Raw genomic sequence first — 17,813 nt, 5'->3', positions numbered from 1 at the left:
GGAGGTACCTGATGCAGCATGCTGGCAGTGAACTGCATGGCCTGGTGATGCTGCTGCTCCAGCATATCCATGTGCAGGTCGTCCAGGAAATCATTCCTGTCATCGTCCATCCAGCCCTCATCCAGCTGCAAAAACAAGGCAGGAGAAGCAATCAATCTCTGACCATTACCGCGAGAGTGTCTCCTTCCACACTGGCCTCACACGTGATATAAGACCAGATGGGGGAGATTGCATCAACCAGGACTGCTGCACTATATACAACCTCAGTAAAAAGCCATACTGACAAATCAGATCAGTGGGAAAGCCTAACCCATACACGCGTAACAGTAACACAAAGAGAAAGACATGTTGGAGGTGGATGAAGAGGGAGGGGCTTGAATGAAGGTCAAAATGTTCAAGTGCCTTAGAAGGCACTGTTACCGTAGGGCTGAGTGTATTAGAAAGTGGAATGGTCCAACGGCCAAAGGTGCCTTTCAGCTGGTTAAAAACAGCCCGATGATAAAAGGCAGAACAGACAGATACGTGGAGGTCAAGGGAAGGGCAATATATTGCTGAATATTGTTAATTCTATGCCCATTCATATTATCATCATGCTGATTAATGCAATGTGATACTGTGGAGATACAAAAGTTTCTCATGAAATTAAGACTGCAATGACATTACCCCAGTTTTCTGAATGCAAATCAGGGTTTGAGATCATTTTAGCTTAACATTTTCTTTGAACTACATACATAAATGCATAATACATGCATTATGCATTTGTCATGCATTATGTTGTGAATGCATATATAATTATTTATGTACATAAAATAATGTGAAAACAGCCTTGTTAAAGAAACAATAATGAAGTGAAACACTATAATTCAGATTTTACTCAAATTGAGTAACCCGTACCTGGATCTCAGGGCGGGCCACAAGCAGGCAGACATTCTGGTTCTCCTCACTGGTTAACAGGGCCACGGCCTCCTCTCGGTTCTGGATCTCAACACCATTTATCTCCACCACACAACATTAAACGTTTAGTCACTTATTCTTCAACAGGAGAAGGTGGTCTTTATGAATTTCATATCCCAGTACCTGGATTATTCTGTCTCCCTCTCGGATCCTGCCATCCTTTGCTGCAATGCTGTTTGGATCAATCTAGAGCCACAACATTTAATGCCATTTTAGTTTATGTTCCGTGACATCACAAGCCATCTGATATCCCACTTCAATTACCATTAGTAGTCGCTAAATTACAATAACTGTCATAAAACAATTGAGAGGAGAAAGAATATCAAATAACATTCATCCAAAAGATGAATTTAGAAACAGAACAGGGTTGGTAATAATTTATGGTTATGGTATATTCAATGTTATGTATATAGATGACTATCATTCTCAAATACACTCACCTCGCTGACATAGATTCCAGTTTCATCCTCATCATCAGTCCTGTAGCAGACAGTCAGTCCCAGTTTGTCCTGAATGTTGCTCCTGTACAAATCCACTTCCTGAAGAAAATGATATTATATATCTGGTGAAATGACCACAGCAGTGAGTAAAGTTCAATAAACTACATCACATGAGCAACTTGTAATTTGACACTACATTAGGAAAGTTGGGAGAACTGGAATTGTATCTTGTTAACGCTGACAATTACAGTCAGGAAGCATATTTCCCATGTACTCAAAACAAGGGTGAACCTGAGTGTGTCGGCACACGTGTGCGCATTTTTGTTTGTGTCTGTGTGTGTGTTTGTGTGTGCCTCAGGGGCTGCTGAGACTGTTAACCCTTCCTTAATCCAATGGATTCCGTCTCCAGTAGCTGTATGCTGAAATCTCACTTAATCTCTCACAGCCCCAAACATGCCTTGGGTTGTAATGGGGTCTCTGAAAGGGCACTTTCAAAAAACGAAAATGTTAAACGCCTGAAAATGTTAAACTTCCCGTGAACCAGCATCCTGGCTGGTTCACGCCTTTGTTGAGGAACTGCACTGTAAGGAGTTTATTATGTAACATTATTAAGAGATTGTGCTTTTAGCTGGAATGTTGAAATGGATTCTGGGCAGAAACGTCAGTGTGAAGTCTGATATTTCGATAGGTATTTTTGAACATTACGATAATTTGCGATAAAACTTTTAATTTTACTTTAATTAACTTTTTTTCTTAATCAGTCAAAGACCTACATAACACATTCAGACAGGTTTAATCCACAAAAAGGAAGATGCCCCTTTGTCTCCTTACCTGGAATTCTCATCAATTCCCACCCCTATATAGGAGGCCACTTCAGCATACTTGAGCAATGTTAAAATAAAATTAATTCCCATTTAGCTTTTAATTTTTAATTCATGCTGATCCCAACACCCCACAATTATCAAAATGGCTGAGAAGAGGTCCCATGGAATGCTTTTTTCAGGAGTTCACTGTTGTTTGATTGTGTGTTAATGTATTATAATGTATAATACATTGCTGATGGCTTGAAAATTAAATGAAGAAATGTCTGCTCTAGTTGTTACGGGCACCTAAAGCGAGAATGTCCAGACGGTCTGTCCTATTGTCCTTGCGGCCGGGAAGATAAACATTAATCAGTATAAACAGAGCCAGCATCCAGGGGTGACTGCGGTATTGTCTGGGGCTGATCATTGATCTCCGTCTCTTTCGGGGCAGGTTGGAGGCAGAAGCTCTGGTTTAAAGTGGAGGTCAAGGAGGTGGTGGTTGTGTACATCTGTCCTAGTGCTAGATGCTAATGCTGAAAATGCTTAGATCAGGCATCCAAATGTAATTTTTTGAAGAGGCAGTGAACAAGCATTGAGAACTTCACCTTTCTACAGGTCTCGCTCTCTTTCTTTCCCCTCACACGTTTCTGGTAAGTCATTAATGCAGGGAAGCACCCTGCAACCCCCTGGCTCCTATCTCCTCCCTGCACACTCTGGCCCATCCATCATTACACCACCCATCACTCTTCCGCCATCATCCCTCCCATCTCATTTCTTTCCTCTCCCCTTATCTTTCTGTTTCCCTTCTTTCGTGATTCGTCTCCCCCAAACCCCCCAAGGGCCAAGAGAGAGAGGGAAGTCGCCACTGTCCCAAATAAATAATGATGTCGCCGTCTGGCGTCTGCTCAGTGCATGGAAGAAACGTGCTGCCCGGTAATGGCCTGGCCAGCGCTGTGGTCGAGCAGAAGGTGACACCGTATTGGCGCTCTGGGTTTACCTCGTACTCCAGCTCCTCACGGTCCATCTCTTGCTGCATGCCCTCCAGAAACTCTGTAGGGTCGAAGTACTCATGTCCAGGGGAATGCCTACACACACACACACGCACACCACCCAATTAGAAACGTTCATCATGTTCACTGCAAATAAAGGGATCAACGTGCAAGATGTTGGCACCACAGGATTTACAGGCTAAAATATATTTTAAAAAGTGCATCCTCTTCCTTTAAGCTTATGTGAGTTAAAGTGTGTCCAAAAAGCAATCTACCTCCTGCAATTGAACATGCCTGTGGTTAACTGTGAACTTGACTGCTACTTTTAATTTAGAAATTAACATTATCAGCCGTTATGACCATTAAAAGCAAAAGCTGTCACTGTGTGCCCAAGCAGGCCCTCGGCATCACAGAAATGAATTCTGCTCCCTGCCCCAGGCCTTACTTGTCCTTAATTAAAAGGTGATTTCAAACCAGACCAGACCAGTGGGCTCAGCATATTGTATTATTTGATATACAGCAATTAATGCAATAATGCCATATGTAACACTCTACACAACGTACACAACCTTTTATCATAACATATATTTCCTGTGGTCTCCAAGTGGTCTCCAAGACTCCAAGGATGCAATGAATGGCATCCTAGAGCCACACAGGATGATTTGGGCCCTTGTTAAAATACATAATTTTTTAACTTTGGCCATATGGTTAGAATACATACATCCGGTTAGACTTTAACACAATGCAACTTCACGGTACTGGAAGAGTGTGTGGGCATGTGTATGCGGCCGGGGTAAATGATTGACCGTCTGCTTTCACTGCACGCAAGTTTGTTGAGAGCAAAACAACCCCAGATATGAGGTCCTATAGGAGGTCAACAGGTTCAAGGTAAGGAACCCAGTAAGGTGCTCATGGGCTTCATTCCTTCCAACCTTCCTTGAGAATATCACACCTTTAACATACTTTTACACAAACTATCTTCTATTCGGTTCTGTTTTGCTCTCTTCTATTATGATGCATGCATTATATCAAAACATACATTTTTAAATACGGTTAAATATGAGTCTTTCAATTTTAAAGCATTTTATGTCATGTTCAGGCAATGACACAAAATTCTGTTTACCATCTATCTCTTTATAGTTATTTATATGTAAAGAGTTGTATAATAGCCAAACTCTAACACCCACCTCCATTTCATGTCAATAGATTAGTTCAATGGCAACACGTTGAGGTGATTTTCAGAAAAAAATGACAGTGTCTAGTTGCTTACGGGTCATTTTGTATTTACCGCTGAAGTGAAATTATGAGCGGTACTGTAACTCATTCACGTTCAGGGCTGTAATACGTAATGCATTAGACTTCGCAGTAATGACCTGCATATGTTACAGTTCAAGGAGTGAAGTGTGTTTATTACCCATAAGTGACCCACATTGCTCCACACAGCACTTCCACCCAGTCTAGGCTCTTATGAAAATCACGCCATTCCACATCAACTAGGACATGAGACACTCACTCATCTGGCAGGAGGTACTGCTCCAGCACTGCCACTGGCGGAGTGGAGGCCGGCAGCTTGCTGAGAGCCATAATGTGCTGGAAGGTGATGTCCGTCTGGGTGCTGATGTCCACGACCTGGGCATCTCCGGGCGCTCTGACGGGTTTGGGACGCGGAGCCCTGCGCAGGACCTGCACCACGATGGGCTCCTTGGCGGTGCGGAAGGCCTCCACTGCTTGCTCATGAGTGGCTTTTGACAGGTCCTTCCCATTGACCTACGCAAAGAAGGACAAGTGATTGTTAAGTTTAACTTGTCTGCAGATCAATTAACGGCCAGCCCTGAATTCACTGGGCCTTGTGTTAGATGCCCTTTACAATGACCATAATTATACATGATTTATAATAATAAATAGTTGCACTGGGCCCATATTTCAGAAAATGCTTTACAAGAACATTAAAACTGAAAATATAGAAAGTAACAGGCCAACATGCACCAGTTTCTAAAAATAAATACCCAACAGGGTGCAATTAGAGAGCTTTGATTAAAACAGTGGCAGCATTCTGGTCCGGCCTTTTTCAGTTGTGCTGAATAGGCAAGACGAATATCTGGGGGCCCACAGAACCATCATGAATAGACCCACACATGCACACACACGAACACACACACACACACACACACACACACACTCTGTCCCCTCGCAAACTTGGCATCACTAGTGTTTTACAAATGGCCTGGTCAATGAACAAGTAAATCAGCACCTGTCTATTTTCATTGGCAGCTGGGGAAGATGTGTGTGTGTGTGTGTGTGTGTGTGTGTGCACGCATGCAAGTGCTGCTCCTCTTCCAGCTCAATGAGCAACTCCCCTTCAGATACTGACAGATCAACAAACGGCTCTGCTGCGCTTACGTGAGCCTCTTCCCTGGGGAGTCCCTGCTCATAACAGGAGCATTTATCACCCCACTGAAGGGGAAAAACGGGACTTTCAACAGAACATGCTGTTTTAAAAAAACAAGCCCCCGTCCCAACCCCCCCCAGCTTCTAACGTCTGATAGCTTATTAACGTCTGAATGATTAAACGGGGGGTCAGAGCCCTGTTCAGCAGAACGAGGGACGTTAATTAGAATGAGCCCCCCTGTTAATTAATCAGGCTCGTTAGGCAGGCTGGATCCAGTTTCTCTTGTTTAGCTAAATAAATCATATCATGGTGAAGAATAGACCCTCTCTGTCGGAGATGATCGCAGCCCGATCATCTTTTTCGAGTGTGGTGTGGTGATGGGGGTCCTTTTCCGATTCCTCTCATCATGAATAGCAATTAGAGATGTTATGATTATTCAAGGAAGCACAATGAGTGTAAGCAGATTCTCACTGCATGAGCCACTACGTTGGGGTGGAGGCCCCCCAACATTTAGAAAAAAAGAACCTGAGAAGTAAAAGCACTTCTTCAGCTCTCCGACTCTTTTCTGTTACCTAAGGTATACTCTGCAAACCAGGTTCTTCAGCTCTGGACCTCAAATACAAATGCAAACCTTATCTTCAGCTCTCCCAGGTAGCTACTGACTTCACACCTGACTCACTAATATAGGACGGTTTGAAGCCCTGCTCTACAAGAATCACCCATACCCTGTCTGTGGAGCCTTTGATTCTATTTAGTAAAAAAGTACTATATATTATTAAGAGTAACCCAAAACTGATAACCAGAAATTGATAAGATTATATAACATTAATACGAGTTCCTCTAGCCTGTCTATGGTCCTTCAGTGGCTAGAAATGGCGATATGTAGAAAGAGTCCTTTGGCCATTTTACTTCACCATTCAGAGAGAAGCAGCTCAGATATGACATCATAAGGGGAAAGGTGACCTCCCGTTTCTCATGTTTTTTCCATCCAGAGAATTTCCCACCGCTCCCCTAAAAAAGTAACTCCATCAACCATCACGGCTTCCAAATGTGTGATGCATTGCATTTGCTCAGTGATTGGATGTAAAAAGAGCACAAATGTATTTCTGTGGGAGAAAAAAGTATTTCCTGGATTTGGATTCAAGGTCCAGAATTAAGCAAAATTAATATTAAGCAACAAAGGAGGACGCATACGTACGACGTCATGAGACACGCGACAGGGGAAACATCACCTGACGGTGAACAGAAACCAAAAGGGCAGCTTTATACAGGCAGATACAGGTGAGAACATTCAGGAAACAAAATATCATAGGACAACCACAAAACTCTGGTCCAGAAGGGCTGAAAATGTGAAGTTCCTCAGATCTCTACCACATAGTCAATGCATTCAGCAACATTTAATGTGCTTTCCTTAAACCACAGTGTTTTCCTTAATGTCTCCATGTGTGCTCAGAGCATTTCTAATTTGTGTGTCTGTAACTCCCTGCCTTAAGTAATCTCTGGAATCATATTTAGACAGAAAGAAGCCAGACAAGGAAGATGAGAAACTGTACGGCTCGGTTCCTCACTAATAACAGAAAAGGATTACTCCTAATCCGCACCCCCAAGGATAATTGGATCATCTAAAATGAGCTTGACTTCCACTTTTGAACCATCAAAACTCTGAAGAGGCATAGTAGCTCGTAAGATTTAAGAAATTTGCATCAAGTAATTGGAACATTTGGGAGGGGAGCGTCGGTAGCACCACAATCCCTTCAGAAACGCTGCTAAATGGGACGTTCAAATAAAGTTAGCTGAAGTCAAAAGAACACTTCATGTCGTCTCAGAGGACAGGGGTTTTTCCTCTATATTGTTTCAAGCTCAACTGATCATTTGGTGGAGTCATGAAGTGAATATCTTCTCTACTTTTAGACCTTCTAGATTGTCTCTGGTATTTATTAATCATTGTGAAGGCTCACCATTTCTCCATCAGACGGGACAGTGACTTATGTGTTCCCCTCCGCCTCCGAATTTCTCAGACTTCATTGGGGGAAAAGTGCCGGTTGTGCTTTTCTGCCTCTGTCTCCCTCATTCACTCAGCCCCAGCCCCCACAACGTCCAGAGAGTTCCAGCTCAGTGCGTTCCGCCGGGGGTCCAGCGCGCCCCCATTCAACCCGCTCACCTCTGACATCGCGCGAGAGCTATGACCACTGCGCTTTCACAGCGGGACGTCACCCTCCACCGGACCCTGCAAAAAACCCACCCGGCAGGAGTGGGGCTTACCAAAGAATCGCCTTTCTCTGCAGCCAGAGATGGGAAATCTTTAAGACAAGAGTTTCTTTCAAAGAACGCGACAATAACGGTGACATCAACATTTGGTGCGCTGTCAATGGGATGTGTTATTTCTGCCGTAGAAGCGGCAGGCTTCTAGCCAGGACAGCCCAGGGCCTGTGAAGCAGTGCGTCAAAATGGGTTCAGTTCACCCAGGGCTTTATCCTGCAGATCCTGTAATAGAGACGCGGCATGCACGCCTCATTACGTCTACGTCAGGCCCTGAATCCCGTCCTTCTGAAGACCCGTGCATGAACCGTCCTGACAGATGGCAACAAGGCTGAGAACTTAATAAAGAAAAAACAAACATGCATGCTCACACACACACAGAAATTAATCCATCACCTAAGCTCCTTCTCAAGCCTGTGCATGAAAACAGGTCCAGATTGAACTGTCCAGGGCACAAGTGTTATGTGACCTCCAGCCAAAGAAGCTTAGCTGCCAGGTTCAGCGGAACAGTCTTTTTTTTTTTTTTTTTTTTTAATACATATGATGCAGAGTTGCAGAGTTCAGCCGTGGGACAGCGTTCCCAAGCGATGCCCTGTCTGGGGACCCTGGAAATCAGCAGGACCGAAGGCTGCTCAATGATTTTAAATCAATGGCTCGAATTAAATAAAAGTGAACACATCAGGAGAGACTGAGTGGAGGGAAAAAAAAAGGAGTGAAAGTGCATCCCTTTCATTTGTGGATCGGCTGGGGAATCCTGGGGATAAAAAAAAAACAGTCTACAAATGTCCATTCTGCAGGCCGCAAATGTGACAGGCCGGACTCTGCCGTCCCTTCTTGCTTTATGGTCCAGTGCACTTCTTAAAGCTTATTCTTCAAAGAGTTCCTCTTTTAAACTGGAGGAGAATGGAGGTGGAAGAGTGAAAAGCCCCTCGGCAGCTCGAGTCGGCGGAAGCTTGAAGGCTTATTTCCAGGCGGCTGAGTGGTAGAACTGTGCTCCTGAATGTGGGTAGGAGCGGTATGGCTAATCTGCCTTTTATTTTCGCATTTACCAGCTTCTCCGGCGGACTCTGTGCATGCCGCTTTTCCGTTCCGATTTTCACGAGGATCACCTATTCAGAATCAGGATGAAGAGGCTCCTCGATTGACTTGAGGTGCGAGACCCACAGGCGCTCACTGCTACACTGCCTCATCCGGGGTTGCAGGGCGTTGAGGGGAAATGTGGCTGCAGGAGATGCTTCCGCTCACATTAGCATAATCTCCTCTGAGCGTTGTGCGCCTGGGTGTTCATGAAAAGTCAATAAAAACGGCTCATTCTGCTCAAAGCGCTTCATTAAGGTTTGTTTTAACGAGAACGCCTTCAGATGTCTGTCTACGCAGAGGCCTTCACTTTCCCACAGTTAATATCGGGAAGAAGGGCTGTATTATGAGAGAGTGGTATCAGATAAGGAGTCAAACTAGAAGACACTGGGGGCTTTGTTTTCATTCAAAATGTTGCCAGTTAGTCAGTACATTTATACAACGTCAGACAAAATGTTAGACAAATTTGAAATCTAACTAACTATCCCATCCAGATAATGCAACTGAAAGTGAAAAGTGAAAGTGAAGTGATTGTCATTGTGAAACACAGTAAACAACATTGTGAAACATGGTGCACACAACAAAATGTGTCCTATGCTTTTAACCCATCACCCTTGGGCAGCTATGAACCCAGGGAGTAGAGTTTGGGGGACGGTGCTTTGCTCAGTGGCACCTCGGAGGTTCGGGATTCGAACCGGCAACCTTCTGATTACGGGTCCGTTTCCTTACCCGCTAGGCCACCGCTGCCCCAACTGTCCTGACTGTGAGTCAAGCATCTCGTGCATGTATACACTCAGTTGGACCCAAACAGGCTTGGGTGCTCTGCACAGGCTCATATAAAAAATGTACAGAACTGCACAGTTCAGCTTGTCATCATACAAATCTCATAAATAGGTTGTCTAATGTTCTGGCCTTTGATGTGAAAAAGTGCTAACTTGCTGAAAGGGGGCATAATAACCACATATTGTAGCACAGCCATATTTACATCTGTCAATCAATCAGTTTGTACATGGACAGTAATCCGATTCAATGGCCTGGCTGAGGTGTAAGTGGTTGAATAAAATGTCCATGGAATAATATTGAGTGTATTGCCCACTTGTTACGTACAATTATGAGTTCAGGAAACTTATAGCCAAAGAATAATGGATAATGGGTCTCGCATAATGTTAATGTCCCATTTTAATAGTTTGTTGATTTGCAGAGTCCCAGTATTTCTCACCAACCTGCTCGACTTGCACAGGCTTGTTCATGCTAAGGGAACTTCTGGTCACATCTGGGCTACGTGGATCTAAATTGGTGAAAATGATGCACTTCCTTTATCCTGAGTGAAGAACGCCGGTAACTCTAGCCCGGATCAGACCGGGCCATACAAAACAAAGTGACTTCAATATCACAAGACTCTTCACAAGGCAGATTCATTTACATTTACAGCATTTATCAGACGCCCTTATCCAGAGCGACTTACAATCAGTAGTTACAGGGACAGTCCCCCCCTGGAGACACTCAAGGTTAAGTGTCTTGCTCAGGGACACAATGGTAGTAAGCGGGATTTGAACCCGGGTCTTCTGGTTCATAGGCGAGTGTGTTACCCACTAGGCTACTACCACCCCTATTCAATATTTCATCAGGACAGAAATCCAATGAACTTTGGAAAAAAAAAACAGTCCTCTCAGCCCTGTCACCATGACGCACGTGTATATCATGCAGACGGAAGACTGCTAGCAACTGTACGTCGGTTCTGATGACTCACTGACACGGAAAACCTGTCGTCTTGTTATCGTATTTCAAACTCGTGCCCACAAACCCATCCTTCACTTGCAAGGACACGTCGGGCATGATTTACTCACAGGGCCCCATTGCATGTCGCAACGGCAACATCTGCTGTGCATGTTCCACGCCACGCTGCGTTGCCTCAATATGTCTCTAGTCAGGGAACAAAGGGGGCCAGTCAAACGGACACCGTAGTGCCGCCAAGGGAGAGGAACTGCCAGGGGACTTCATGCAAAAAGCAGACAGTCGCTGAGTGACACCGGGCGACCCCGGGGCAGACAGCAGGGACACCTGGTACCGGTCATTACGGAGCACGCCTCAGCACCGGCATCGTCCCCTCACGCTGTGCAGGGTTACGGCGGGGGGCGATAACGAGAGGTAATGACTCCGCGTCAGGACGGGCCTGTGGCGTCGCAGAGCTCTAATACGAGGCCATGCTTTGTTCATGCACAGCATTCACAGGGAACATGTCATGTAATTGGAATCACCCAAACCTTTCAGTAGGGGGACATTTTAGAGTCGACCTGCAATAGACATTTATGCAGTTTAAAAAATAAAAAGAAGCACACGGTGCAACTAATGCTGCTCTTCATCATCCTTAAAGCTCCGGGGTCTGTGAAGGACGACGCAGGCTGCATCGTCCGTGTGGGGACACCTGCGCCTAACTGTCACATCTGCCACATCAGTTTCCACGAACACCGTTCAGAGACCTTTGGAAATGATGAAATCACTGAGCTCTTCTGAAATTACATATTCAACATCTACGTTTGATAAGACCCTGTTTTAGAACAGACCAATTCACAATATCCATACTGACCACAATGAAGAAAATATATAGTTTCAACTGAAGAAAATATTTAGTACGATATGCTTTTTTTTTTGTGCAAATAGACCACAGCAACACAGGAAAAGCGTGAGAGCATTTAAGTGTCTGTGCACAACATTTGTTGAGCTGGGCCTGCACACTGCAGTGTGTTCTGGTCGTGTTCACTTGCTACACGTTGAATTACGGTGTTTGGTCTATTGTGACGGTGGTGTTGTGTCTGTGCGCCCGTTATGTGGCGTCTGGGTAAGTGTTGTATAAACGGTGGTGAATGGCTCCCTTGTGGCCGCTCACCACCTGCTCTGGAGTTGAACAGATGTGCTGCCGCACCAGGATGAACCTGGATCTTAATAGACCAGTGCCCTCCTTGCCTCGACCGCAAGCTGCTTTGTTTTGTACACCACGCCTCTGTCAAACCTCATTAGGGGGTCAAAGTCAAAGCGGAGGGTTCCCACTTCTGAGATCTAGGAATAGAACCATTTAAAGGAGCAAAATTGTTGGTCTCCATCACATGAATCGAGCCCTTTACTTGACAACCCGACTGTCAAATCACAAACCATAATTATAAATTAGGGTTTATGATGCTTTTTATAGTCAAATCATCCCTGTGGTGATTAATGCACTTCCTACTTTGACCCTTTGAACCACCTGTGGTATAAATGCACTTGGGCACATTAAAAATGCATCCCCTTAACTTGCCATTTACACAGTAACTTTATTAACTTTACAAACTCTGGCAGCCCAAATACATACACAGAGGTGAAAATCATGCAGGCACCTACACAGCTTCACTGGGTCAAAGTCGAAAGTGGGATATTCATGTGAAGTCATTATAACTCATTGCATTAATATGTTATTACAGTGTTTACTATATTATTGTGGTAGCACTGACATCCCTCTTATTCTTTCATCCCCTAATGCAAAATCAAATGATCTCTTATCATTTATGTTTTAAACCATTTATGACATTGTGTAACAAACTTCAATAGCCTTCAATAAACTACTTTAATGAAGCAAATGGTCTTTGCGGAGGCAGAGACAGGCGCCACAGTCATTATCGGTGGGACTTGAGGAGAGATTAGGAGCCTAAGGACCGTCAAACCGTGTTCCCAGCACTCCACCTACGCCGCTGCGAACAAAGCCAGAGGAGCCCGCCTCGCAGCGTGGTGCATACCTTCCTGCCTTTGAAGCGCGGTCCGCACCGTTCAGGCCAGCCAGGCGGGTCAGGTTTACACGGGATACTGAAACGGTCGTGCTGTGCACCTTCGCTGGGATTTATCAGGGCAAATGGAGGGGAAAAAGTGGCTTTCTCCCGTGTAAAAGCTTACTGCGGTGCTGTGTATAAGCTTTCCCTACGAGTGGTTTTTAGAAAGGGTTCCTGTCCCTGGAAAACGCCTAAACGGACGCTTTGAGGAGAAAGGCTGGTCCATTTATACACAAAACAGAAGTGTCTGTAATGAGGGAACAGAATGATAATGAGAAATGCTCAAGGTTGTTCAAGTGAAGAGTTGAGACTGCACCTGTTCGTAATACAGCAGGCACGTGCACGACGCCTATGGCCCCCGAAATGTACCTTTCTGACCGCTCCTAATCAGCCGTGTGTGTAGCCGCACCATGTCCGGCCCTGAGCGTGTGAACACACTCAGATGCACTCTACTCACACACACTAGGCAGGGGAATTGGCCCGAAACCTGGGATCTAAGAGGCTTGGACAAGTCGAGCCAGCGGATTACGTTCACGCGTCAAAATGGACCCCCCTCCGATCAGTTCATTAAAACCCAGGCGCCACGACACGGCAAGACCTGCTTTAATTGGATGTGACCCCAGTGCTGGTTGAATGGAAGCTCATTGTCCCTTCCTCTCTCACTCTCTGGAAGCAAAATAAAGCTGGCTGAAGCCTGTACTGCAACAACATGCAACATGCTCACGTTCAACAAGCCACCCTCTCAATCCAACATTTCTGCAATACTTTGTTGATAACATCACAGAAATACTGAGCACAAAATGGTCAAATAGAGAAAAATGGCTTTTTTGAACGAATTAAGCGTATTTTCAAGTCACATTTTCACAGATTATAAATTAATAGAAATCACTCAAAGAATCCTGTACACAGTCATATTTTTAATTGGTTGAGAGAAAACCAACCTCATAGCTCTGTCAGAAGACATCAGGTGAATGACACAAGATCAGAGCCCCTGCTGGATTGTACGGAATAGGAACTATTTATTTAGTAAAATTCGGTGGTTAATACGAGTTTGATGTTTAACAAGCTGGACCATTTTTGTCTGGTCAGGTAATACTCCTGTTTGGTCTAATAGGCAGTGGTCACAACGCGCACACTGCGGGTCCATCATCCAGCCAGCCTGCCAATCAGCGTTGGGTACCAGGCAGCATGACAAACTTCAAGTGGCTGAACAAAGGCCTCCGCTGGCGGCCTCCATTGTCCGGAATGCATCAGACAGACAGACAGCGTTTAGCATCTGACACACACGCTTGCTTCCCTCAACAGAAACGTCCCTCGCATGATCAAAGGCTGGTCCTCAGCAGACACGATGGCGCAAGTGTCCTGTCATCATGGGCTAATGTAATGTGGGGAAAGAGCTCTGCTGCCGTAATGAGGAGGACGGACGGCGTCTGCTCATTAGCTTTGCTTTAAGTCAGACGGCACCAGTAATGGCTGGCTCTGTGGGCACAGCACCGGGCTGCTGGTGCCTTTCATGGCTGGCAAAAGGAAGAAAGGCAAACATCTTCAAGTCCTTCCTTTCATCTGGGAGAGTACAAAAAAAAAAAAAAAAAAAAAAAAAGGAGACACAAATTCGTTCCTCCGCCAGACAGACGAGATCAACAGCAATTTCATCTCATTAAAACAAGAACGGCTCGCGCTGGTTAATCCATTCACATTAAAGAAGATAATGCAGACGCTTTTGAGCAATGAATGAGTAAGGAATGAGCAGCGGTTGAGAAAAATCTTACTCTCACGATCTCCTGGCAGCCCTCTTTTGGATTGGAACCCATAAATATACCGCAAACCCCTGAAAATATGCCCATCGGTGTATGGTCCGTTACTACTAATACATTCGTAACTGATTATGATCTGACCTCAAATAAAACCCACTTTTACAGATGCAAAAACGACCCCAGCGTGAGGTTCACCTGAGGACACGGCAGAAGGAGATTTAAGGAAACGCATCTGCAGGCACTTCAGACTGCGCAAGTTTCACTGTGTAAAAAACAGAGACTGAAATCGACCTGCCTCTGCAAACGCAGCTCCAAGAAGACCAAAGAAGAGGGACTACACATACACGTATAAGAGTGTAACTAGGAACTAGGAAAAGTCTGTCAGATGGCCATCAATGTACCACGCGACAATTCATTAGAGTCGTTTGCGAAAACAACATGTGTCGGGTTCACTCAACACGTGTCCATCCATCTATTCTCTCTACTCCACAGAACGCGTCTAAACGTGGCACAGGACAGATCGCCGGCAGAAAACACAGCTAGTGATGGTACCTGGCACACTTCGTAGAGCAGTTTGTACTGTTCCTCGGGCTTCTGCAGAGTACAGAGGCTGCACCCCATGGTGCAGAAGTCTCAGCATCCAGTCTTTCCCTCAGGACAGTCAGAGGAAGGAAGGAAGGAAGGAACGTAGGAAGAAGAAGAACAAAAAAAAACCTCCTTCCTTGCGATGTCTTCACCTCTCTAGCTCACATGTAGTTACTTTGGACAGTGCATAGAGCTCGTCCACTTATGGGTTTATCTCAGTGGATTTACAGCCCTCCTCTCTCTCTCTGTGTGTGTGTGTGTGTGTGTGTGCACTCCTACTTTCTCTTCTCCTCCCTCAGACAAGCTACCTTCTCCCAGCTCAAGCTGCCCGAGCCAGCCACACTGCGGGCTTATATACGCTCGCTCGAGCACATTAAGCACGCCTTCCCCCTGCTGAATATTCATGAGGGGGATTCCTCATAGGCACGAGGGAGAGGGAGCATGAGAGAGAGAAATAAATCAATTCCCCAATCACCCCATTGTGACTTCTGTCCACTGACAGAATAATAAAATAATAAAAGGAAACTACAAGAAGATGTGCTGACGCCTCAGGGGAGACGGTGTATACCTTGACTCACCGGAAAAAAGGGTAAACACGTTCTTAATGGCTGGTCTTCTGATGATTTAAATGCAACCAAGCCAAGACAGAGCCTCACGACCCAGGCGAGCCAAGCGGGTGATGGGAACTGACGTGGAATTCTCTGACATGTTGTCCTCGCAGCATCCCTGACCCCCAGTCAGAAGATGCGCCTTTCCAGCACCACGCTCGACAGGCAAAGACCTGGCATCAGACGGCCGTCCACTCTGGTGCCACGCAGCCAACCAAACATAAATGGCAATTAGTACAGGCAAAGGCCGGGTGGCCTTCCTTATTATGCTCAGAAATGACAAAGCATTGTTTCCAAAATAGCACGCACCAAACTGTGTCACTGTCCCCAACCATGCTCTTCTCAGACTGACACAATCACTCAAATCAAGTGTCACAAGATCAGAAGGTGAGAGACTGAAAGCGTCTATGACCTCAACAACAGCAATTGAGGTAACACCATATCCTAGCAGGGGTTTCATGACTGCTTTCCAATTCATTCAGATGGCCTTTAAGACTAATTTCACAAACAAAATTTCAAATTTGGCAACATCTACATCAGTATAGACCTTTTTGGAGACTATTTAAGCAAACAAAGTCTTATGCGCTCACATTACGACTCATTTGCATGTTAAAAATCCGGCAGTCTAGTGGTGTTTAGTTACAGGACACTAAATACAAACCAATAAGCCTTCGTAGCTGAGAGTTGGACTTTGTTGAAGTGTATTTATGTCTATTTGTGAAAAAAAGGCCATTGACCACACAGCTACTTCATACTAGTATATGGTACTAGTATGTGGTTCAATATCTGAACATGGATCACAGATGCATATAAGTAAGTATGTTGTCCACAATAACGAAGATTGCATAATTCTGCAGATAATGCAACACTCTGTCTACAATATTACCACGTGGAAAAAGCCCTCGAAAAATCCCTCAGATCCTCCCTTTCTTTTCCCTACACACAGGTGTAAGCATTGACACATCGCTCAATTGCTTTTAATTCATATGTCAGTGTGGCAATTCAAGCAAAGTGAAAGACCAGCGAGTCTGGGTGATAATCTATGGATGATCCACGATACTTCAGAATATCAAACCTAGTATTAATATATTGAGCAACTCTCCCAACTCTCTAGCATGGCAAACTGATCACTACAATTCCAACGACGCTGACCCCTGCCGACCTGACCTCCACACATGGCTGCTAAAGTCATCATCATTTGGTTCCGACTGCCGAATGGGTTAATCACTTGAGGAAATATTATTTGTGATGCTTGGTTTAAGGATCGTCTGGTCTCTCAGACAGGGTTGGGAGGGAAGTCTGGACTACCTGTATGCGTGCACTGCCTGATGGTTCCCATGGGTGCAGGTCTGTTGGTGGCCGACTAGAGGGAGTCGTCCTCCCTCGACCAGATGTTTCCACATTGATTTTTATCTCTGGTGAGCTTTCCGCCATGACAGGAAACGAGGAAATTATAATCTGCTTTGCCGGAGCCCTACTAATCCTCGATTTTTCACAATTTTCTCTTAAAATCCATCACACAAAGGAGTTTTATGAGACCTGTGAACCCTGGTGTCATATACTGTGGTAAAAGCAGCAAGCAGAATATCTAATTACAGTCAGGATATGGAAATATAGGTGTTTGCTGTGCCAACAGAAATTCCACTTCAGGTTAAATGCAGCCCAGACCTGGCAAGATCAGAGGTCTCTACTCACATCATGGAGATTACCCCAACAGACCCATATGTTCAATAGGATTTAATCTAATCTGATATTTAAAAAAGTCTGCATGTGTGTCTAGACTATAATAAAATATTACTGCACAGACACACACCACATGCACATGAATGCATTATATGTACATAAAGTGTATTGAGTTATCTTTTCAGGAGACGTTCACCCTATGCTTTTGAGAAAATAATTAGATGTATGAATATACAAAATTGAGATTTGAAATATGGTGTGTCTTGACGTTCTACATGCAAAAAAATGATAACTGCATCACTAGCTCAAAAAATGGAAGACAAATCAGTTAAATATACATTAACACACACAGTGTCTTGCATATGCGCCTGGCTTTTTTTATATTATAGAACAAATCTGAAGACACAGAACACAACAATAAAACCAAATAAAATAGCAAATGATGCAAACAGTTGAACATTTGAGTCGCTCCAAA

The 17,813-nt window shown here is 44.7% G+C and overlaps 1 protein-coding gene across 4 annotated transcripts in view; it reads right to left on the bottom strand.

The window, feature by feature from the left end:
- Nucleotides 1–17,813, bottom strand: part of LOC114783676 (E3 ubiquitin-protein ligase PDZRN3-B-like) — an 80,570-nt gene that overhangs the window by 2,498 nt on the left and 60,259 nt on the right. For 3 of the 4 annotated variants that reach the window (XM_028969196.1, XM_028969197.1, XM_028969199.1), the window contains 6 exons: nucleotides 4,700–4,953; nucleotides 3,195–3,282; nucleotides 1,395–1,493; nucleotides 1,078–1,140; nucleotides 895–996; nucleotides 9–125 (listed from right to left, as the gene is read on the bottom strand). In XM_028969196.1, coding sequence (XP_028825029.1) covers nucleotides 9–125; nucleotides 895–996; nucleotides 1,078–1,140; nucleotides 1,395–1,493; nucleotides 3,195–3,282; nucleotides 4,700–4,953 — 723 coding nt within the window. Of the gene's footprint in view, nucleotides 1–8; nucleotides 126–894; nucleotides 997–1,077; nucleotides 1,141–1,394; nucleotides 1,494–3,194; nucleotides 3,283–4,699; nucleotides 4,954–15,014; nucleotides 15,348–17,813 lie in introns of those variants that run through there. The other variant, XM_028969198.1, reaches the window with a different exon arrangement.

The sequence above is a fragment of the Denticeps clupeoides genome, unplaced genomic scaffold, assembly GCF_900700375.1.
Source record: "Denticeps clupeoides unplaced genomic scaffold, fDenClu1.1, whole genome shotgun sequence".
Classification (NCBI taxonomy): domain Eukaryota; kingdom Metazoa; phylum Chordata; class Actinopteri; order Clupeiformes; family Denticipitidae; genus Denticeps; species Denticeps clupeoides.
This window is presented reverse-complemented; position numbering and strand designations above follow the sequence as displayed.